The 22,608-nt window shown below is 45.1% G+C and overlaps 1 protein-coding gene and 1 pseudogene across 2 annotated transcripts; both read left to right on the plus strand.

The window, feature by feature from the left end:
• On the plus strand, positions 2,727-3,760 carry LOC110433854 (annotated as a pseudogene).
• Positions 15,935-22,075, plus strand: LOC8060303 (squamosa promoter-binding-like protein 1). 2 transcript variants are annotated; one of them, XM_021456925.1, is made up of 13 exons: positions 15,935-16,169; positions 16,247-16,310; positions 16,398-17,060; positions 18,260-18,441; positions 18,548-18,763; positions 18,856-18,920; positions 19,381-19,455; positions 19,565-19,672; positions 19,782-19,899; positions 19,997-20,138; positions 20,219-20,360; positions 20,430-21,047; positions 21,417-22,075. In XM_021456925.1, the coding sequence occupies exons 3-13, from the start codon at positions 16,531-16,533 to the stop codon at positions 21,870-21,872; spliced, it is 2,652 nt and encodes an 883-aa protein (XP_021312600.1). In that variant the 5' UTR covers positions 15,935-16,169; positions 16,247-16,310; positions 16,398-16,530; the 3' UTR covers positions 21,873-22,075. The 2 variants fall into 2 exon arrangements, with proteins under 2 accessions (XP_021312600.1, XP_021312599.1); XM_021456924.1 differs by having other exon boundaries at positions 15,936-16,169; positions 18,853-18,920.

Consider the following 22,608-nt stretch of genomic DNA (forward strand, 5'->3'; position numbering starts at 1 on the left):
CAAGGATGAAATTTTCATGCTCAAGAAAGAGTAGCAAGACCAATCCAAGCACAACGCCATTGTGATTGAGTCACTTGATCAAGACAAGAAACTTGCATATGAGAACAAGTTACTCAAAGAAGAAAATCAATATCTCAAGCTTGGTTTGATGTATGACAAGCAAGAAGAAGATGAGACATTCATCTTGGATGAGTTAGCTAGCAACAATGACCCAATCATCAAGAAGCTAACTCAAGAGAACAACAAGCTCAAGAAAGAGAAGGAACACCTAACCTTGGGGTTAGCAAAGTTCACAAAAGGGAAGGACCTTCAAAGTGAGCTTTTCATGAACACCGTCATGAAGATGGACAAGAGTGGGATTGGCTATAAGGCTCATCAAACAAAGCTCATCAAGTCTCTAGCCACTCATGATCAAGCAAGCAAGCCAAAGCCAAAAAGATGTTTTGAGTGTGGTCAAGAAGGACACTTTGCTCATGAGTGTAAGGCACCACTACCACCACCCTTGCCCAAGCATGCAAGACCATTTGCCTTCAATGCTCATTACATTGTAAGAAAGACAAGTGTGGCAAGGTCAAGGTTAGCTTCATGGGGCCACCAAACAAGCAAAGGCCAAAGAAGATTTGGGTGCCAAAGCAACTAGTAGAGAAGGTCAAGGGCCCTAAGCAAATGTGGGTCCCTAAATCTCAAGCTTGATCTCTTGTGTGTAGGTGAACTACAAGACCGGTGGATCACATTGGATAATTGATAGTGGTTGCACTCAACATATGACCGGAGATCCCCGGATGTTCACCTCCCTTGATGAAGATGTTGACAACCAAGAGAAGATCACATTTGGTGACAATTCAAAAGGGAAAGTCAAGGGACTAGGAAAGGTTGCTATATCAAATGACAACTCCATCACCAATGTGCTCTATGTGCAATCTTTGAGTTTCAATTTGCTCTCGGTTGGACAATTATGTGACCTTGGATTTGAATGCCTATTCAAGAAGAGGGAAGTAATTGTGACCAAGGAAGATGACAATGAAGTGATATTCAAAGGCTTCCGGCACAACAACTTATATGTGGTTGACTTCTCATCCAATGAAGTTAATGTCAAAACTTGCTTATTCACCAAGACTTCACTTGGGTGGTTGTGGCATAGAAGGTTAGCACATGTTGGAATGGGCACACTCAAGAAGTTGATGAAGAAAGAATTGATTAGAGGCTTGAAGGATGTGACATTTGAAAAGGACAAGCTTTGTAGTGCATGTCAAGCGGGCAAACAAGTTGCAAACACTCATCCAACCAAAGCCTATCTCTCTACTTCAAGAGTGCTTGAGCTACTTCACATGGATTTGTTTGGACCAACCACATATGCTAGTCTTGGAGGCAACAAATATTGTTTGGTCATAGTTGATGATTTCTCCCGGTACACTTGGACATTCTTCTTGCAAGACAAGGCCGAAGTTGCATCAATATTCAAGAAGTTTGCAAAGAATGCCAAAAATCAATTTGATGTGAAGATGAAGAAAATTAGAAGTGACAATGGCAAAGAGTTTGACAACACCAACATTGAAGAATATTGTGATGAAGTGGGAATCAAGCATGAGTTCTCCTTAACATACACACCACAACAAAATGGGGTTGTAGAAAGAAAGAACCGGACATTGATCACCTTGTCAAGAACAATGCTAGATGAGTATAACACTTCGGAGAAGATGTGGGCCGAGGCAATCAACACGGCATGCTATGCTTCAAACCGGCTCTTTCCACATAAGTTCCTAGAGAAGACACCATATGAGTTGCTCAATGGGAAGAAGCCCGATGTCTCATTCTTTAGAGTGTTTGGGTGCAAGTGCTACATCTACAAGAAGCGCCAACACTTGGGAAAGTTCCAAAGAAGATGTGACATTGGCTACTTGGTTGGCTATTCATCAAAGTCCAAAGCATATAGGGTCTTTAACCATGCCACAAACATGGTTGAAGAAACATTTGATGTTGAATTTGATGAAACTAATGGCTCCCAAGGAGCAAGTGATAATCTTGATGATGTAGGTGGTGAACCATTGAGGGATGCCATGAAGAACATGCCGGTGGGAGACATCAAGCCTAAAGAAGATGATGATGATGTGCAAGTCATTGAGCCACCATCCACCTCACAAGGTCCACAAGATGAAGACAAGGATGTGAGAGATGCTCATGAAGACACCCAAGTCACTCATGAGCAAGCGGTGGCACAAGCACAAGATGTTGATGCTCCCCAACCAATCCCTCAAGTGGCACCAAGAAGAACATCACATCTCCTCCAAGATCACTCTCAAGATCTCATCATCGGGAGTCCATCACGTGGTGTAACTACTCGTTCTAGACATGCTTTATTTATTGAACATCACGCTTTTGTGTCTCTTGAAGATGAACCAAAAACCATAGAGGAAGCTCTTCGTGATGCGGATTGGATCATGGCCATGCAAGAGGAGTTGAACAACTTCTCTCGCAACCAAGTATGGACACTTGAAGAGCGGCCCAAAGATGCAAGAGTGATTGGAACAAAGTGGGTCTTCCGGAACAAGAAGGATGATCAAGGCAAAGTGGTGCGCAACAAAGCAAGACTTGTGGCAAAAGGCTTTTCACAAGTGGAAGGTCTTGACTTCGGTGAAACCTTTGCACCGGTGGCAAGACTTGAAGCAATCCGTATCTTACTTGCATATGCATCTAGTCATGATATCAAGTTATTTCAAATGGATGTGAAAAGTGCCTTTTTAAATGGTTATATTAATGAGCTTGTCTATGTTGAGCAACCCCCCGGTTTTGAAGACCCTAGGTACCCCAAGCATGTCTACCGGTTGTCCAAGGCACTCTATGGTCTCAAGCAAGCTCCTAGAGCTTGGTATGAGAGGCTTAGGGACTTCCTCATTGAGAAGGGCTTCAAGATTGGGAAAGTTGACACAACACTCTTCACCAAGAAAATGAATGGGGAAATCTTCATTTGCCAAGTTTATGTTGATGATATTATTTTTGGCTCTACTAATGAAGATTTTTGCAAGGAATTTGGTGATTTGATGTCCAAGGAGTTTGAGATGTCCATGATTGGCGAGCTATCCTTCTTCCTAGGATTTCAAGTCAAACAAATGAAGGAAGGGGTCTTCATCTCTCAAGAGAAGTACACTCAAGATCTTCTCAAGAGGTTCAAGATGATGGATTGCAAGCCAATCAAGACTCCCATGGCATCAAATGGGCATCTCGACTTGGATGAGGGAGGTAACCCTATTGACAAGACTCTCTATCGCTCCATGATAGGAAGTCTACTCTACCTCACCGCATCTAGGCCCGACATAATGTTTAGTGTGTGTATGTGTGCAAGATATCAAGCAATGCCTATGGAATCTCACTTGATTGCGGTCAAGAGAATTCTTAGGTATCTAAAATACACACCTTGCCTAGGCTTGTGGTATCCCAAAGGTGCAAGATTCCAACTTGTGGCTATTCCGATTCGGATTATGCCGGGTGCCGGATTGACAGAAAAAGCACATCCGGAGGGTGCCACTTCCTAGATAGATCTCTTGTCTCTTGGATGTCAAAGAAACAAAATAGTGTTGCTTTGTCAACGGCGGAGGCGGAATACATAGCCGCCGGTGCTTGTTGTGCACAAATACTCTACATGAAACAAACTTTGCTAGACTATGGAGTAGTACTAGACAAAGTACCTTTGTTGTGTGACAACGAAAGTGCCGTAAAACTTGCAAACAACCCGGTTCAACACACCCGCACAAAACATATTGACATCCGCCACCACTTCCTTAGGGATCACGTTGCTAAAGGTGACATATCCCTAGAGAATGTGGGAACGGAAAATCAATTGGCGGATATCTTCACAAAACCCCTAGATGAAGCTAGGTTTTGTATGTTGAGAAATGAACTTAATGTGCTTGACATGTCCAACTTCACTAAAAGATAAAAGTTGTGTGTTGAATCTTGTAAATAACTTTTGCTTTGCATTTCATGCATACTAAATCTAAAATCCAACTTGCATGTAGGGCTTGTCTAACATGGTTAAGATAACCCCCTTGAGTGTGTGAAAAAGCTTAACCTTGGATCAAACTTGACAAGTTTAGTTTACTTTCAAGTATTGCATTACAACTCATTTCATATGCATGCTTGTTGGTTAACCGTTTCTTTTCGGTTACTCGTTGAGCATCCGCTGTGTTCGTCCATAGATAGGGGGAGCATTCAAAGCTCATTATGATTCAAACCCCTAGCTTTATGGCCATACGATGCTCCTTGGTGATTTTCTCGTACTATTTTCATAAAAACTACTAAGCCTATGGCTAAATATTTGTGAAAATTTGAGGGTTTGAGAGAAGTCACTCATACCAGTTCCATTTTGTGTTTAATTGTGTGCTTTTGGAAATGGAACTTGGTTGGGTCAAAGTCGGACGTGGTGCTTAGTTGGAAAAGTGCTCAGAGGAGCACCGGACGATGCACCGGACGCTGCCTCTGAGCGTCTGGTGCGGTGAGTGCGCCAGACTGTACTCACCGGACGCAGGAACAGTATTCCTGTTGCGTCCGGTGCGGTGCGTCCGGTGCTCACCTGGTGTGATCTGAAGCACCGGACGCTAAAGCCAGCGTCCGGTGCCCATCGTCCGGTGCAAAACCAAAATGCAAACCTCTTTGCGCATGAGTCCGGTGGTCACCGGACGCGTCCGGTGCAACATAAAGAGCGTCCGGTGACCCCGCGGCGGGCCGATAAAGCCCGCACCCAGAGAGTTTCGCGGGTGGTTTTTCTTCTTTCTCCTCCAAATCTCTGGCCGCGCTCGTGCCCTAGCGCCGCCGCCGTCGTCCTTGCGCCGTTTTCCGGCGAGTTTGGAGCTTTCCCCCGCGCCAGATCTGCTGAGGGACTTCTTCCCTTCCCTCTCCTCGCTCTGATTTCCTTCCTTGCGAAGAAATTAGGGCTTGGGGTAAGTTCTCTGCTCTATCTCCCAAGGTGCTCGAGCTTTTGTGTCCTTGACTTTCGATTTAGGATTTGATTCCAATCTCGATGGTCTTCTCGTTGCAGCACCTCTAGGGGAAGATTCGTGGTCTCCGGAGGTTTCCGATCGCGACTTTTTAATCCGGAACGCGTCTCGTCAGTCGATCGTAAGCCATTCGTGCCCGTGTCTTATCTTTTCTTGCGATCCATAGGTTTATCTCATCTCTAGTCGATGTATCTTCTTATTTAGACCCTATCCTGTCCATTCTCTGCAGTGCATTGTTCTCCATTGCCAGTCAGTTGTTTGTCGGACGTTTGTTTTGCTATGGCTCGTACCAAGAATGTCAGTGGTCCGACAGCTGGCTCAGGAGGTTCCCCAGGAGGTGATGATGGAGGTGATCCTCCTCGTCGCCTATCAGCGGCAGAGAAAGGCAAGGGAAAGAAGCTGGCCACCAAGAAGCGCAAGGCCAGTGACAGAGATGCAGAGGTCGCAGAGGCAGTGGCAGCAGCAGCAGAGGCAGCAGAGAGAGGTGGTCGAGCAGGTGCTTTGAGGATTGGGGATGATCTTACGCCGCGTCAGAGGCGTGCAGTGCTTGAGGCAGAGGCTTTCCATGGATCCCCTCCAGGCACTGTGACGATTGGAGGACAGAGGGTCAGGCTCGTGGTTAGGGATCCGGCTCAGGAGGGTCCGGACACTGAGACAGAGACCCAGGCAGAGGGTCCAGCAGAGGGATAGGAGCAGGAGCAGACACTGCGGAGGTCGACTCGTGCTCGTACTCAGGCTACTCCCCGGACTGGTACGCACGGTCAGTCCACCTCCACAGCTCGTGCCACTCCGGCTAGAGGCACTCCAGCTTCCCGCCAGAGGCCAGTCAGGATCCACAGGGATCTCACCCTTGTGTCAGCCAGAGAGATCCAGCAGCTGCGGTTCGTTCCGTTTCTGTCTTGGTTTCCAGCTGCCAGGGATCCCAGAGCCGGTGCCCGCTTCTATACCGTCGTCCAGGAGGACATTCACGAGGCATTGGTTCGTTCTCAGTCACAGTTCAGGGAGCACAGGGTGATTGACCTGGAGATACTGGGGAACGTGGTTGGAGCTGATATTCGTCAATATTTTACCTACCTCCACGGACTTCCAGAGTTACTAGCACTCCTAGGCACTTACTGTGAGCAGTGGGTCAGAGAGTTCTATGCGTCAGTGTGGATTTCTCCAGATCACAGCTATATCCACTACGCACTGGCAGGGACAGACTACAGAGTGACAGCTCAGAGAGCCAGAGAGGTACTTAGACTGCGAGCCTCTCCCACCAGGATTCACCAACTGTGCTATGGGAACGTGGATCCCCCTCGTCGTCCTCACGGTGGTGAGATACCACCGGTTGACTTCGTTGCTCCATGCTTCCGTGCACCTTTTGGGGAGGGCTCCAGCAGGACAGTGGGAGACTTGACACGCCCAGCCAGGATCCTTGACTTCGTGTTGAGGAAGACCCTTCTCCCCAGGACAGGCTACAGAGACGGGTTCACTCGCATCCAGCAGTGGTTAGTTGCTCACCTCATCTCCCAGACAGAGTTTGATTTGTGGGATCTGATTGTCTCAGAGATAGAGGACACCATCTCAGAGAGCTTCAGGGGCCGGCGTCAGTTGCCCTACACACATTGGATCACCTTGCTTATACTTCGTGCTAGGCCAATGCCCCTGCCAGCTCACTTGCAGAGGGAGTTGACAGAGTCCGACACCGTCTTCCCCCACTACGACCCCCGGCAGATGTTGAGAGCGCACCACGACCTTCGCGGTGCCCCTCCTCCTCGTGCTCCACGTGGACCGGTGCCCCCACCTTCTCCTAGGGGCACCCGCAGTACAGCAGCTGTTGTAGAGACAGAGGAGCAGCAGGATATAGCTATTGGGGCGTTCGCCGATGCAGAGGCAGAGGGCGAGTTTAACTTCGCCTCAGACAGTTCAGACGACGACTATCAGCCGCCAGTGACTGACCTTCCTCCCAGAGCACACGACCACGAGGCAGGCGGCTCTTCGAGTACTTCAGACCCCGCCCTGCTTGCTATCTTAGAGGGGATGAGGGCAGATCAGCGCCGTGCAGCTGAGGAGCAGGCGAGGCCAGACAGGGATCAGACTGCCATCAATGCAGCCATGCAGGCCAGGCAGGATGAGCTCCAGCGTCAGCTTCTCACTTTTCAGGAGCAGCAGCTTGCTTTCCAGGCCCAGCAGACAGCGATGATGGCCGCTCTCATGGCCGCCTCAGGGATTCAGCTACCGCAGATCCAGCTCCCAGGCACGTCGACTGTCAGGCCACCTACTCCAGTGCCTCAGACTCAGAGCCCGTCTCAGCAGCCGCTTCAGTTACCAGCTCAGAGTCAGCCGTTCTCGACGCCTCAGCACCAGGTCTCTCAGGGTGCTATCTCTTCCGGCTTTGAGCAGGTACCTCAGTTCACTCCTCTCCGCTCAGGCTTCACTCCTCAGTCAGCGTCAGCGTCACAGCTTGTGTGGGATTCGCAGACAGATCCACACCTCAGCTTCACCTACAGTGCTCTGACTGGTGACCCTACGCCTCCTCCTCTGCAGGCTCCTGCAGTCTTTACGGCGCCAGTTACCACTACAGAGCTTCTGTCGTCGTCAGTAGCGTCGTCCGAGCAGCTTGCACCGTCTTCTACCGTTCCAGAGACGACAGCTACAGCGACCGAGTCCGTGCCAGCTTCGTCAGCCGGACTTGAGCAGCCAGCACAGCCTGTGACAGCGCCAGAGCAGACCCGGACCGCTTCTCCAGCACCTGCAGCTTCAGAGGGTCACTCCACCTCCTCTGCCTCGACGGCCGACAGTTCAGATGATGCAGCTCGCTTCGTGGCCGTGCCGAGGGACTCCACTGCTCCGCCTCCTCCACCGACTTCTTAGGTTTTTGGCGCTTGATGCCAAAGGGGGAGAGATTTCGTAGTATGAGAGTTAGGAGTTAGGGGGAGCTAGAGAGGTTTTAGGAGTCTTCTTGTGAGGAGTCTATTCTTTTGAGATACTTGATATGTGTGCTACTTTATCATGCATCACGTTTACTTTTATGCATTGCACTTATGTGAGGTACTATGGTTGTGAGACATGACTTGTGGTTTTTGTGATATCTTAATGTCATGTGTTTTGGCTCATATTACCTTTGCTTCCGCGTTTTTACTCCGATGTACTTGAGCCTTTTTGTTTATATCCTGTCGTGTACCACTCACATATTTGGATGCAGGATATTGGACTTGGTTGATATAAGCATGTCTAATCCTTTTATTCTTATTGTAATATGCTTATTGAAACCAAGTCACCTTGAAAACCTCAACTCTTTTCATACTCGAGGTTGTCATCAATCACCAAAAAGGGGGAGATTGAAAGAGCATCTAGGCCCCTAGTGATTTCGGTGATTAATGACATTATTGATTACTATGACTAACGTGTGTTTTGCAGAGGCAAAGTCATAGGTAAGGTTATGGTATATAGATACTCGATGGACAGGGACGTACATGCCTACTTAATAGTGGAAATCGTTTCAGTTTTCAAAGGATGGATGGACATCGTCAAGACTAGACTAGGTCTAAGTGCCACATGATGAAGAAAGGCACTTAGAGTAGTTTAGGACCTTGTTTTTCCTTTGACCGTACTATTAAGAGGGGCTTTGATCTAGTAGCTTGACTTAGGCAAGGCTTTAGGTTTAGGTGTGGTGCACACTTGGTAAACCTAGCACTAGGCAGCTCAGAGATAGTCCTTAGATCGAGAGGCACAAACTTCGTGTTGAAGCGATCGCGTTTCGACGAAGTTTGGGTGCCCAAAGGGGCACCGGACGCTGCACCGGACGCTCTGTGAGTGCGTCCGGTGAGGTCCTTAGCCGTTGGAGCAGTTTGGTGCTTAGGGTTAGGCACCGGACGCTGGCACCGGACGCACCGGGCAGCGTCCGGTCCCTTACCCAGGGAGCTTGCAAAGTTCCCCTGAGCACCGGACGCTAGCACCGAACGCGCCGGGTAGCGTCCGGTCCCATGCGCAGGGAACATGTAAAGTTTCCCCGAGCACCGGACGGTGCACCGGACGCTGCGAGTTAGCGTCCGGTGACCTGTCAGAGAGAAGAGCAGGTAGCCGTTATGTCACACCGGACGCACGGTGCAGTGCGTCCGGTGCAACATAATGTGCGTCCGGTGACTCCGTTTTCAGTGGAAAACGGTTGGCCGACCTTTGGACTTGGTGGATAGTATTTATACTTCTCCACCTCGTCCATGAGACCTCTCTTGCCCATTTGAACATCAGAGAAACTTGTTGTGGAGCAAGAGAGTTGCAAAGAGCCTAGAGAGGATTGGTTTTTGAGTGAATTCTTGAGAGAATCCTCCTCTAGTGTGTTCCAAGAGTCAAGTGTGCATCCATCACTCTCTAGTGCCTTGTTTGGGTCAAGTGAGAGTTCTTTGCTTGTTACTCTTGGTGATCACCATCACCTAGACGGTTCGGTGGTGATTGGAGGCACGAAGATCACCCGGAGTTCTTGTGGGTGGCTCGTGTCAAGCTTGTGAGCGGTTTTGGGCGATTCACCGCGACGGAGTGTCGAAGAATCAGCCCATAGAGAGCACTTGGTCCTTGCGCGGACCAAGGGGGAGCAAGACCCTTGCGCGGGTGCTCCAACGAGGACTAGTGGAGAGTGGCGACTCTCCGATACCTCGGCAAAACATCGCCGAGCACTTTCTTCCACTACTCCTTTACTTTCTAGCTTTTACTTTGTGTTTTTACATTCTTAGAATTGCCATGCTAGAATAGGATTGGAACTAGGTTGCAAAACTTTTTATCCGGTAGCTCTCTAAGTCACACTAGGTACAAGGGGTTGAATTGGAGCTTATAGGTTGCTTAAATTTTTAGAGAAGCCCAATCACCCCCCCTCTTGGGCATCTTGATCCTTTCAAGGTGGTGACACCCCTTTGAAAGGTCCTAATATGGCTAGAGGGGGGTGAATAGCCTATTTAAGAATTCTACAAAACTCACTAGAGCAAGTGGTTAGTAAATAACAAAGCGTAGCTTTTTGCTCTAGCTCTAATGGGGGTGTTTGCAAGCCACCTATCTAACAATTCTAGTTGATATGATCACTAGGCACACAAGAGCTATGTCACTACTTACACTAGAGAGCTATCTAAAGTTTCTATACAAGTAAGTAAGCAACTCTAGTTTGAGGGAAAGTAAGAGAGATGGTTTGATCTTTATACCACCGCGTAGAGGGGATGAACCAATCAATAATATGAAGTCCAATCACCAGGAGAAATCCAATGAACAAACACAATTGAGACAAACAATTTTTCTCCTGAGGTTCACGTGCTTGTTGGCACGCTACGTCCCTGTTGTGTCGACCAACACTTGGTGGTTCGGTGGCTAAGAGGTGTAGCATGAACCTCGTCCTCACTAGGACACCACAAGAACCTACCCACAAGTGAGGTAGCTTAATGACACGAGCAATCCACTAATGTTGCCTTTGGCTCTCCGCTGAGGTAGGCACAAACCCCTCACAATCACCGGGAGATGGCCACGAACAATCACCAACTCGTGCCAATCCTCCTCCGCTGCTCCAAGCCGTCTAGGTGGCGGCAACCACCAAGAGTAATAAGAAAACCGCAGCTAGAACGATCCCCAGGTGCCACTAGATGCAATCACTCAAGCAAATGCACTTGGAAACACTCCCAATCTTACAAAGATGTTTAATCTATGAAGGAGATGAGTGGGAGGTGTTTGCTTAGGCTCACAAGGATGTCAAGTATGCTAGAATGCCAAGAGAGTGAGTCCTAAGCCGGCCAATGTTGATATTTGGTAACGCAATTAGAAAATGATCCGCAAGCGCATGGATATCGGTGAGTATTTCACCCGGGAGGTTTTCCAGAGTATCGTATTTATATTTTTACCACTGGGAGAAAGGGTGCATCTGACTAACCAAATCTATTGCTACTACCCCTTTAGGCTACAAAGAATGTTTCTCGATGTGAGTGATGTATAGAGAAGACTGCAACCGTAGTCTTGTTCTAACCTTGGTAAGGATGATCTACTGTTCTATTGGAGAAGCTTACAGAATCTAGACACCACAAAGGATGTTCGACCCGCACCTATAAACCTACCCGTCCTGCTAACAAGATATGGGATACAAAGGTAACTCGGAAATGTCACGTTCCTCGCTACTACCACAGTCCAGCTAGTCAGGGGATATCTATGAGTACCTTAGCCTAAACACCATGTTTACGCTAGCAGTGATTACTCTAATACTCAACCGGAAGAGGATTAAAGTAAACTCATAAACCAAAGAACAATAAAACAAGAACTTACTAGAATTAGAAGTCGAATTACTGAAGAATCTTAGGAGCAAGCCTCGGGTTAGAAGACTTGATCCCGTAGGTACAACTTGGAGTAGACACCGACAGGCCGGCCTTCCTCCGATCTACACCTCCACTCTATCTCTCTCAATCTAGTAGAAACTAGAAGATCTATTTCTACTCACATTGGTTGCTAAGCCTAAAAAGAAATTCTATTTAGAGAAGAGGTTTTCCTTCGAGGGCACCCCTCAACTCTATGATAACTTCTTGTCTCCTTCAGGGGCCAGGGGGTCTCCTTATATAGTCCTCCTCCTCTATGCGTTTTTGGGTCGGTAGGCGATGTGGTACTACGTTATCCTTGATCCTTTAGGTCGGTGGAACATCGTGTGCGAAGAGAGTCCCGAACGGAGTCCAGGTTAGGGCGGGCGCCCTGGGCCTGGCCCCTTTCGGCCTCTGCTTTCTTCCCGTGGCTTCTGGAGTCTTCTAGATGGTAGAAAATTACGCGGTACGTTGATATCTCTATGTAATCCCGACATGTGGGCCTTTCTTCCGTATTTCCTGATAACCCCCTGCAGAAATAGACAAACACCAAAACTCGTGGAATTCTGTCAGATAAAACCCTAAGTCTAGATGTTGATTTCATTTGGATCCTTTTCTTTGTTTATTTGATAATTAAATTTGATACTTAAGGACCGTCAACAGCCAACACGTATTTATAAGCCCCTCAAGCAAATAGAGCCGTTGGCTCTTTCACTGGGTTGAACACGGGGTCACCGGACGTTCTTAAAGGGGCACCGGACGCTCAACACCCGCGTCCGGTGCTCCAAAGTCAGCCAGGTGTCAGAGTCTAATGGTAACCTGCAGAGCACCGGACGGTGCACACCGTTCTTAAACACAGAGAGGTCTGCAAAACGCGCAGGCCACCGGACGCTAAGCATCGGACCGTCCGGTGCTCACCGGACTTAAACCCAGGGAGCACTGCAAAACGGACCTCACACCGGACACGTACCACCGGACGCACAGGCCTGCGTCCGGTGCCTTACCCTAGCTGGGCCAGGCAGTGTCTGCACCGGACGCTCAGACTCAGCGTCCGGTGCTCCAGAAGCTAGCGTCCGGTGAGTGTTTCTCCCGCGACTTGTCCAATTTTCCCACCGGCGCAATAGAAAATATGCACTTCATTTTCTCAAAAAGCGCCGAATCCCATCCTCTCTCTACCCTTCAAACTCCACCTCCTTCTCAAAGTGTGCCAACACCACAATGTGTAAACCAACAAGTGCACATGTGTTAGCATTTTCACAATCATTTTCTTCGAAGGAGTTAAGTTAGCTTACTAGGTTCTAAATGCATGCACATGAACAATGACACCTAGTGGCACTTGATAACCGCTTAGCCAAAGAATTCCCCTCTTTATAGTATGGCTATCTATCCTAAATGTGATCACACTCTCTATGGTTTCTTGATCACCAAAACCAAAACCCTAAGCAATACCTTTGCCTTGATCTCCATAGGGTTTTGTTTTTCTCTTTCTTCTTTTCCAAGTTGAGCACTTGATCATCTTGTGGTCATCACCATCATCACCATGATCATCACTTGCTCCATCACTTGGCATGTACCAACCTCATTAAGTCTACACACACTTAGTAGAGAGGTTAGTACTAGGGTTTCATCAATTATCCAAAACCAAACTAGGGCTTTCACCCTTGACTAGAATCATGGCTTCTAGAACGTTATTAACGCTAGGCTCGAGTGGTAGCATTACTTTACTCGAGAATGCAGTTCCCGATATGTTCTGGTGTCCGCTAGTGGTTCCACTTCAAGTCCTAATTGAAGTACAGATGGTCAAGATAGGGTAATTGCACCGTTTGTTATTTGCATGTCACTATGCCATTTGATTTTTAAGATGACTTGATGTGGGTTGTCTGTTAACAAACACGTCGTCCCGCTGCTCTGCTCCGATGCTCTAACCGTCAGGCCTTGTCAGGTTGGATTGGCTCCCCACCAGGTGCACGGCGAAGGCATCTGGCCTAAAGGGCTAACGAGTGGGCCTAGAAGCCCCTGAGCCCTTGAAGGCCTGAAGTCAATGGGGGATTTGTTCTGAAGGATCTAATTGGCCTAGAGGGGGGTGGATAGGCGTATCTTGATAACCCCACTCTCCTAGATGTAGTAGAGGATGATGTTGAAGTTCCCTTGGTTCGATTCTTCTCCAAAATGTAGATCGATCCTTGTTCACCTATGAAAGAGAGTAGAGAGGAAGAACACGAAGAACACAAGAACAAGGGTAGTCGATGCTACCTCCACAGCAAGACAAGATATTTTTCCCGAGGTTCGGCAATCCCCACGAAGGAGTTTCTACGTCCCCGTTGTTGAGGTGACCACGAAGGTCCGACCACTTAGGTCTCCTCCCCAAGCAACCACTAAGGTTAGCTCGAGATTTCCACTAAGAATCAAAGGGGGATACAAACACTTCGGGGTGCCCTCACAAATGAATCAACACGGGCAACTACAAAGAACGCCTAGCCGGTTAGGGGTCCAAGAATCCAAGAGTAACAAATGCAAACCAATCTGGCAAGACGAAGAAACCAAGTGCTCAAGTAACAAATCGAAGCTCCCAACTCTCTAATCTCACTTCTCTAGCTCAAATCTCTCAAGGAGTGAAGTCTAGGAGCAGAGAGAGAGAGAGTGGGTGAGTCAAAGCTTGAAGACTATTTTCTCAGATGTAGAGTTGAAGGAATGGGAGAGCTAACAGTTAGAAATGAGAGAAGAGCTATTTATACATAGGTCATGAACAACTGCTGGTACTACTGGGGCAACCACCGGGGCAACCATCGGTACCATCAGCTACCTCAGATCTAACGGTAAGAAGTCTCTAGGATTTGCGAGAAATAAGCCTATCGGTACCACCGGGCTTCTGTCGGTACTACCGACCATTACCAGTACCACCGACAGTTCAAATCTCCGCAACCAAAGTCAATGCAGATTTGGCCTGCCGGTACTACCGGCGTTTCACCGGTACTACCGGTGCTGGCCGGTACCCGGAGCCCGGTACTACGGGTAGTTCAATTTCTCGCAGAACTAAGGGGTGTTTTTAGGCAAAGCTTTGACTTGCTGGTACCACTGACTCAGAGCGTCGGTACTATCGGTGCACCCTGGCAGAGAAGAACTTTTCTAAGTGTCTGTGAGTGCTAGCGTGTCTCTCAAGCGCAAGAAGTAAATTGACCTGAGCACCCTTATCCTCATCTTACCAACTTGATTTGCATCCCTCTTGATAGTGCGGCGTTTTCTATAACTCAAACAAAGAATAAAAACTTTGTAGTCACTTGAGTCGAAACATCGTTCATCCATTGGAAATTTAGGGGTGCTATAATTCACCGAATGTTTTCGTTCAATTCCATCAATGGACTAGCACCCGTAGATATGTTCGATAAACATGTTAGTCTCTAATTTGATTGTCATTAATTATCAAAATCCATTTTGGGGGCGAATGCACTTACATGTTCTTAATGTCACGCTCGTAATACTGCTTTTATGGATGTACCTGGTGGCCAGCATGGATATCTCTCGCGCATACATGTAGGCCTCCCGAGAGTGTGGGTTCGGGTTATGGAGAGGCAAATAAACTAATTAAGATTTCAATCTCTATTTTATCTCGTAATACTGCTAATAAAACCAGTTACAAATCTTATTCTGTAGAGTGGAGGATATGCCTTTACCTTTCATAAGGTAGTTTATAATTCCCAAGTGTGGGTCAAAGTTGAGAAAGCTTATAAAAAAAAGCTAAAATGGACTATACAATTTAGGACAACAAATAATGTTAGTTCTATTAACGGTTCTTTCTATCCATAAAAAAATGCAATTCTCATTTCTTTTGAGGAGTTAAAACAATTTAAAGATTGAGCAAAGTTATATAAAAAAGTACTCCTACTTTGATAGTACAAAAAATATCATTAAATTAATTATAAAATATATTGATAGTATAAGGAGGTTCTGTGTTGGAAGATGTGACGACGGTTTAATGCTGAAAATTCACATAGTATGGCCTTGTTCAGTTCCGATTTTCTTTTTAAAATTTGGGTATATTTTCGTTTTTATTTGATAATTATTATCTAATTATAAATTAACTAGATTTAAAAGATTCATCTTATGATTTACAGATAAATTATGTAATTAGTTTTTATTTTTGTTTATATTTAATGTTTTCTATATGAGCCGTACAATCTTGAAAAGTTTTTGGTTTTTGAGTGAAATATAAACAAAGCCTATGTTCCAGTTGTAAGACGTGAGCAATGATTCAGGCCTTGTTTAGTTCACTACGAAATTCAAAAAGTTTTCAAGATTCTCTGTCACATCGAATCTTGCAGCACATACATGAAGCATTAAATATAGACGAAAACAAAAATTAATTACACAGTTTGTCTGTAAATCGCGACACGAATCTTTTAATCTTAGTTAGTTCATGATTAGACAATATTTGTTAAATAAAAATGAAAGTGCTACAGTAGCTAAACAAGGCCTCAAATAATGCCCAAATTCAGTCCCCTGATGAACATGCAGCGCTGGCCTCGGTTGTGGGGCCGTGGGGCTGACCGCCTGACCGCCCAGCGAGCGGGTCGTCACGGAAACGAGTGAATCGCCGCGCCGCCCTGCGTCATCAGGTTTACCCCTGCTCTTCCAAGTTCCAACCGGCAGCCGGACCTCCGTGGCGTCGCTGTCCGAGCGCCAGACAAGAAACAGGGGTGATGAAAAAGAGGCGGCGGTGGTGTGAATATGCCGGGGGCGCCGGGGCGGAGGGATCTGCCTCCCCAGGATACTTCGCCCCCCGTTCCACCGCGAGCCCTTCCTCCCTCCGTTCCGCCGCTACAGGATCCGGGAGACGAAAAGTAGTAGTAGTAGCCCCATCCCCAACCGGTCCTAACCTACGGTACCCAATTCTTGACTCTGCTCTCTCCGTGAGCTACTACTCCATCTCCATTTCTTCAATCATTTCTCGCCTTTCAGTGCAAGGGCGGTTGCTTGCCTTGGATAACCACGGCGTCGTTCTAGCCGCCGGGGCCGAGCTAAGGTACTTCTTGGTTCTTGTCCTCTTGATTAGTTTCAGGATTTGTCCCAACCCAAGGTTGGTAATTCTCTGTGTTTGTTTCGTCTGTAGTCTGGGATGTAGTTGAATTCAGGGATCTTTGGATTCTTGTCATACGTGCCAACAACAGGAGGATCAGTTCCCCTCAAAAGAGCAGCAAAAGAAGAGCAAGAGGGGCGACAGGGAGGAGGGGAAGGCAGAGGAAATGGAAGCTAGTTTCCTGTGGAAAGAGAGCGGCGACCAAGCCAGTGCGGCGAGAATGACCGGTGGGAACAAGAACAAGAGCCTCAACTGGGATTTGAACGACTGGAGGTGGGACGCCAACCTGTTCCTGGCCACACCGGCGGCCGCCGCCGCGCCGTCCGAGTGCAGCATCAGGGAGCTGAGCCGAGCTCAGGGGGAGATCGATTTCGGCGTCGTCGTTGACAAGAGGCGGCGCCTGTCGCCAGAGGAGGACGGCAGCGCCGGCTGCAGCAATTCTGCGGTAGCAGATGGAGACAACAATCACGTGGTGTCTGTTCAGAGAGCGCGGAGCAGTGAGGAGGAGGAGGAGGAGAGGCCCAGGAAAGGTGCCAGTTCGAGCACCACTCCGTCTTGCCAGGTTGACGGCTGCCACGCCGATCTCAGCGGTGCCAGGGACTACCATAAGAGGCACAAGGTGTGTGAAGCGCATACCAGGACGACTGTGGTCTGCATCAAGAATGTAGAGCATCGGTTCTGTCAGCAGTGCAGCAGGTTGGTCACCAATTTCACTGTGAGATTACAATTGCTGGTCATTTTGTTTCTCCCATGCATCTTTGTATTGGAGAAAGAAAAGAAAGATTGATCCAGTACATACAAAACCCAAAGCGGCAAAGAAAAGAGAATAAAAAACACACCAGGACACATTACCCAGGTGTCACAGGCACACAACACAAATGAATTGCTGATCATTTAACCTTGAGAGATGCTGAACATATTAGTTTATGCCCCCATGACAGGATCCCAGTTCATGCTGACTATTATCTTGAGAAATTCCAAGCTGTTTTTTGTGCTCGGCAGAACTCTAGGTGATACTGATCATGTACCTTGAGGAATGCTTGTGCCCCACACATAATACTAGTTAGTATATAATAATAATATATAGAAGTGCTTTTACCTGGATCTGTGCTATCACTATCGGTACAATATCATTCTATGATTATCTCATATTTTTACCTTCTGCTACTATTAGAATGCCTTTTGTTATTGAAGAAAGATATTCTTCTGCTTCGATGTTACCACCTCCGTTTTTTGTTTGTTTGTGTTTTACTTGTGAAAAGTATTCTTTCTTGTTTGTCATTCTAGGATTCCATGTAGAGACAGCTATATGTCTGTAGTTCATTGGCCGCAAATAGTTAGTTGAGAAGACACTAATTTAAGGATGTACTTTTAGTAGAAGTTTGTGCACTTTTCTTAATATCCTTACATTAAGTCTAAAACAGCAGACTAAAAAGAATGGAGGGAGTTGTTGAAGTGATGTGTTATCATAATTTCTCACCTCTATATATCAGAGACAAGAGCACTTAGATAATTCAATGAAATTGCAGAGGATATCAATAGAGTGGTGTTGACTCGTTTGATTAATGAGAGGCCATTTTCTCTAGTCATTGCTATGCAATTCCCCTGTAAGTTATAACATCACGATACGCTGAAAAATTGAAGTTTGGTGTTGCTCTAGGCTGTGCTATATAATTCTCCTGTAAGTTGTAACATCATGATAAGCGCTAAATATATGTAGAAGAAAAAGAACTACCATGGTTCTTTCTTCTACATACATCTTGAGTTTAGCAGCTTACCATGATCTTGAGTTTAGCATGAAACATGGAATTCATATTTTAATATTGCAAGCATTTCTCATTTCCTTTCATTTGCTCATCAGCTGAAGAAAGTAACTATTCTGTATGCCATGACAGGTTTCACCTTCTTCAAGAATTTGATGAAGGGAAGAAGAGCTGCCGCTCACGTCTAGCAAAACATAATGGAAGGAGAAGGAAAGTTCAACCACAAGCTGCTGTGAATGGGAATTCCATGAATGAAAATCAATCCCTAAGTAGCGCCTTATTCCTTCTGTTAAAACAACTTTCCGGGCTAGAGTGTAAGTTCTCCTTCGATTAGCAATTTTAGATGCAAATATTTCAAATCACATGCAATCCAGAGTTCCAGACATAGTCATTCTAACTGTGTGCTTGTGTGGATGGCAGCTGGTAGCTCTTCTGAGCAAATCAATCATCCTAATTCTTTGGTTAACATTTTGAAGAACCTTACTGCTATTGCTAGCACACAGTCATATCAAGATATTCTAAAGAATGCAAATTCAAATTCAATACCGTCAAATGCTGCTAATAATGCTGCAAATGGTTCTATCATGCATGAGCAAACTATACGGTCAACTCCTATCGGGAGGGAATCATTAGCAGGTAAAAAAATTATCATTTACTTGATGCTGTTTAGCATGACAAATACCAAAGTTATAAAAGAAAATGATTTGAATAACTTGTTTTCTCAGAAGAGCCTCCAGTGAAAAGGCGAGTACAGGATTTTGATTTGAATGATGCTTGCATTGAAGAAGCTGAGGTAAATTTTTAGTAAATTTCATAAACTACAATAATCTTGAACAAACATCGCAAAACTGCACCTTTTGCAAACCAGTCTAAAAAGAACTACACTTTCATTGTCAATCTATGTCTCAACTCTCAAGTATATTTTTGAGAAGCAACTTCGTGAAACTACATTTCTATTGTCCAGCCGAATCACAAAACTACACAGTTATTGCCATTCAATATCACAAAACTATAATCTTTTAGCTGTTAAAAAGTGTATTTTTCCAGTACGAATTGAGCACAAATGTGTGATTTGATGATACTATTTGGCAATAGAAGTATAGTTTTGTAAAAGTGAATTCTACAACAGGTTTTCCAATCTTAGTATAATTTTCTGAAAGTTACTCTGAAATTTTTTAATTGATTCTCCAAGATTATTTCTGATGTTTGATTCCTACTTAGCCCAATATCTCTTATGCACATAACATTTGCAGAGCCGAACAGATAAAATTGTGTTCAAGCTCTTTGGAAAAGAGCCGAAAGATTTTCCTGTAGATCTACGGGAACAGGTCATTTATCATGTTACAAACTAGAATCATGTTTCTCTAACAACTTTTATCAGTGTGAAGATTTATGTTGCTAATGCAAACTCTTTCATTAAATGGTTTGAATTTACAGATCCAAAACTGGTTGTCACATTATCCAACTGATATGGAAAGCTATATTAGGCCTGGCTGTGTTATTCTAACTATTTACCTTCGCCTCCCTAATTGGATGTGGGATGAGGTAGTATTGCAATACATTAACTGCGACTTAGATATGTATATGTTTTCTTTATAGTATATAGTGAAGAAGCAAATTGCTTACTTACTTTTATTTTCCTTTTCTATTAAAGCTTGATGATGATCCAGCTTCTTGGATAGAAAAGCTTATTAGCTTATCCAATGATGGATTTTGGAGAAAAGGATGGTTGTATGCTAGGGTACAGGACTGCCTAACACTGAGTTGCAATGGTCCGTTTGTCTTATCTGTATTCATTATTCTGCTTCCTTCTCTTTTCATATATTCAAAGACCAGCTTAATTTGTCTTTCTTTCCTTATTTTTGGTAGGTAGTCTTATGTTTGCATCTCCCTGGCAACCGGTAATTGGTGACAAGCATCAGAGACTGTGTGTAACTCCTATTGCAGTTGCTTGTTCTTCATCTGTAAAATTCTCCGTGCAAGGTTTCAATATAGTTCAGCCAACCACAAAGTATGTATCTCTTTTTTTCAGATTTAAATATCTCGTCTAAACCAACTTGTGTGAACTGATAAATCTGAATTTTGTTTTAGATTACTTTGTGTGTTTGGTGAAAACTATTTAATTCAAGAAGAGACACAAATGCTACTTGAAGATTCAACTATGCAGCAAGGCCCTCAATGCCTAACCTTCTCATGTTCCTTTCCTTGTACAAGTGGAAGAGGATTCATAGAGGTGCATGGTTCGTGTATTTTTTTATGTCCTCATTTTTTGTTCATATTACAGACTTGACTCCCTTTTCAGGTTGAAGATTATGATCAAAGCAGCCTTTCTGTTCCCTTTGTTGTCACCGACAATGATGTATGTTCTGAAATTCGGACGTTGGAGCATGGATTGAATTTAATTTCATTTGATGAAACCCCGGAAAGAATAGATGATCTTATGGCTTATCGCAGTCGGTCGTTACATTTTTTGCATGAAATCGGCTGGCTCCTTCAAAGGAGCCACGTGCGAGCTACATCTGAGCAGCCACAGTATTGTCCAGACCGTTTCCCTGTTGCAAGATTTAAATGGCTGTTATCCTTTGCAATTGATCATGAATGGTGTGCTGTTGTAAGGAAGCTTCTGAACACCATGTTCCAGGGTGATATTGATCTAGATGTGCCATCACCAGTTGAATTTGCCTTGGGAGAAAATCTGTTGCTTACTGCTGTCAAAAAATGCTCAAAGCCTTTAGTTGAATGTCTATTAAGATACACAACAACAAATTATGCTCCAGTGGGCAGTGGAGACGGTGCTCCAGTTCAGTTCTTGTTCACTCCTGCGATGACTGGACTGTCAAATATTACACCTCTTCATATTGCAGCCACAATCAGTGATGCTACTGGTGTTTTAGATGCTTTAACTGATGATCCTCAGCAGGTAACTACTCTAAATTATCATGTTCTTAACTGTAGCATCACTGAGTAGCAGATTTCTGATTCTTAGTGTACCACATTTAAAATAAAAGCTAAGACCACCATTTATTGTAAGAACCTAAGTCTGCACATGAAACATTTTCATCCGAAATGCATTACGTACTTCTCAAAAAGAAAAAAGGACTTCCACCAAAACATGGTTTGTGTGTTACATTTATTGTCGAATAGATCGTGTAGGGTAATATCACATCAGAGTTCTGCATAAGGTGTATGAATAAAAAAAATTACCTTAAAACTTTTCCATTTACTTCTGAGAAATTGTGCAAGCACTGAAAAATTTGCTGTCTGGCTTCTTTCTGCCTAAATGTCTCAGTTGGGAATCAAAGCGTGGAAGAATGCTCGTGATGCCACTGGCTTCACTCCTGAGGAATATGCTCGACAGAGAGGCCACGTATCCTATATTCAAATGGTACAGGACAAAATTGACAGAAGGATGAGCAGAGATCATGTCTTGGTTACCATCCCCACCACAATTGATGCTGTCGGAAAGCATGCTAGCGGATTGAAGTCTGCCGATCAAATCACATTTGGTGTGGAGAAACAACTAAACATCAACGAAACATCGAGCTGCAGACAATGTGTCCAGCAGGTTCAGCAGTTTGCATTCCAACCCCGTACAAATAGGTTTTTGTCTAATAGGCCTGCGATGCTTTCCTTGGTCGCCATTGCTGCCGTCTGTGTCTGTGTAGGATTGCTCATGAAGAGCCCGCCACAAGTTGCTTGTATGAGGCCTTTCCTCTGGGACAATGTACGTTGGGGCCCCAATTGATAGCCAACCCAATTGTATGAGTGTATGATGAAGATGTTGCGATGAGCGAAGCTAGATTCTTGTGATGTACATGTTACTTAGACTATAAATGTCTAAATTGAAATTTTTGTTATAGTAAAACCTGTTAAGTGCTCTAACTTGCCTACCTTGTAACTCCATTTGCATTTGCATCCAGAATGAGGTACAACTTTTACTTGTTTCTATGAGAGGAATAAAAACTTTCGATTCTGGGGGTTGAAGATTGTTTGCACACATATATAGAAGTTGGTAAGATGTAGCTGAGAATGGCAGGTAAGGTAACCAGATTCTCACCTGTCCTGTTAATTATCGTCCGTAACCGTAATTGACGTCATTTATCAGTGGACCAAGCAAATGGCATTAATTTCTTATAAGAAAATATTAATTATTTCAGACCACCAGATGGTCAGAAGTGCCCACGATTAGTTATTGGGACCGGACCGGACATCGAACCGGTGAGGCTATCGGTTCATTGGTTCATTGGTCCAACCGTTTAGAACCGGTTGAACCGCTGGTTCGATAGTTTTGAACCGGATGAATTGAACCGTCCACAAATATTTTGAACCGGTACAATATAATGATATATAATAGATAATTATTATCTAAAAAATTGATAATTAACAACATATAGTTGACCACATACAAAATAAGCTGATAAAGAATATAATGATATAACAAAGTAACCAGCTTTCACACTTTTTGTATCATATAGAATTGT

The sequence above is a fragment of the Sorghum bicolor genome, chromosome 3 (assembly GCF_000003195.3).
Source record: "Sorghum bicolor cultivar BTx623 chromosome 3, Sorghum_bicolor_NCBIv3, whole genome shotgun sequence".
Lineage (NCBI taxonomy): Eukaryota > Viridiplantae > Streptophyta > Magnoliopsida > Poales > Poaceae > Sorghum > Sorghum bicolor.

Coding starts and splice junctions, on each gene's coding strand:
- LOC8060303 (XM_021456924.1), top strand. CDS start 16,531: ATGGAAGCTAGTTTCCTGTGGAAAGAGAGCGGCGACCAAGCCAGTGCG. Junction 19,456..19,564: donor CTGTAGATCTACGGGAACAG/GTCATTTATCAT, acceptor TTGAATTTACAG/ATCCAAAACTGGTTGTCACA. Junction 20,139..20,218: donor ATAGTTCAGCCAACCACAAA/GTATGTATCTCT, acceptor ATTTTGTTTTAG/ATTACTTTGTGTGTTTGGTG.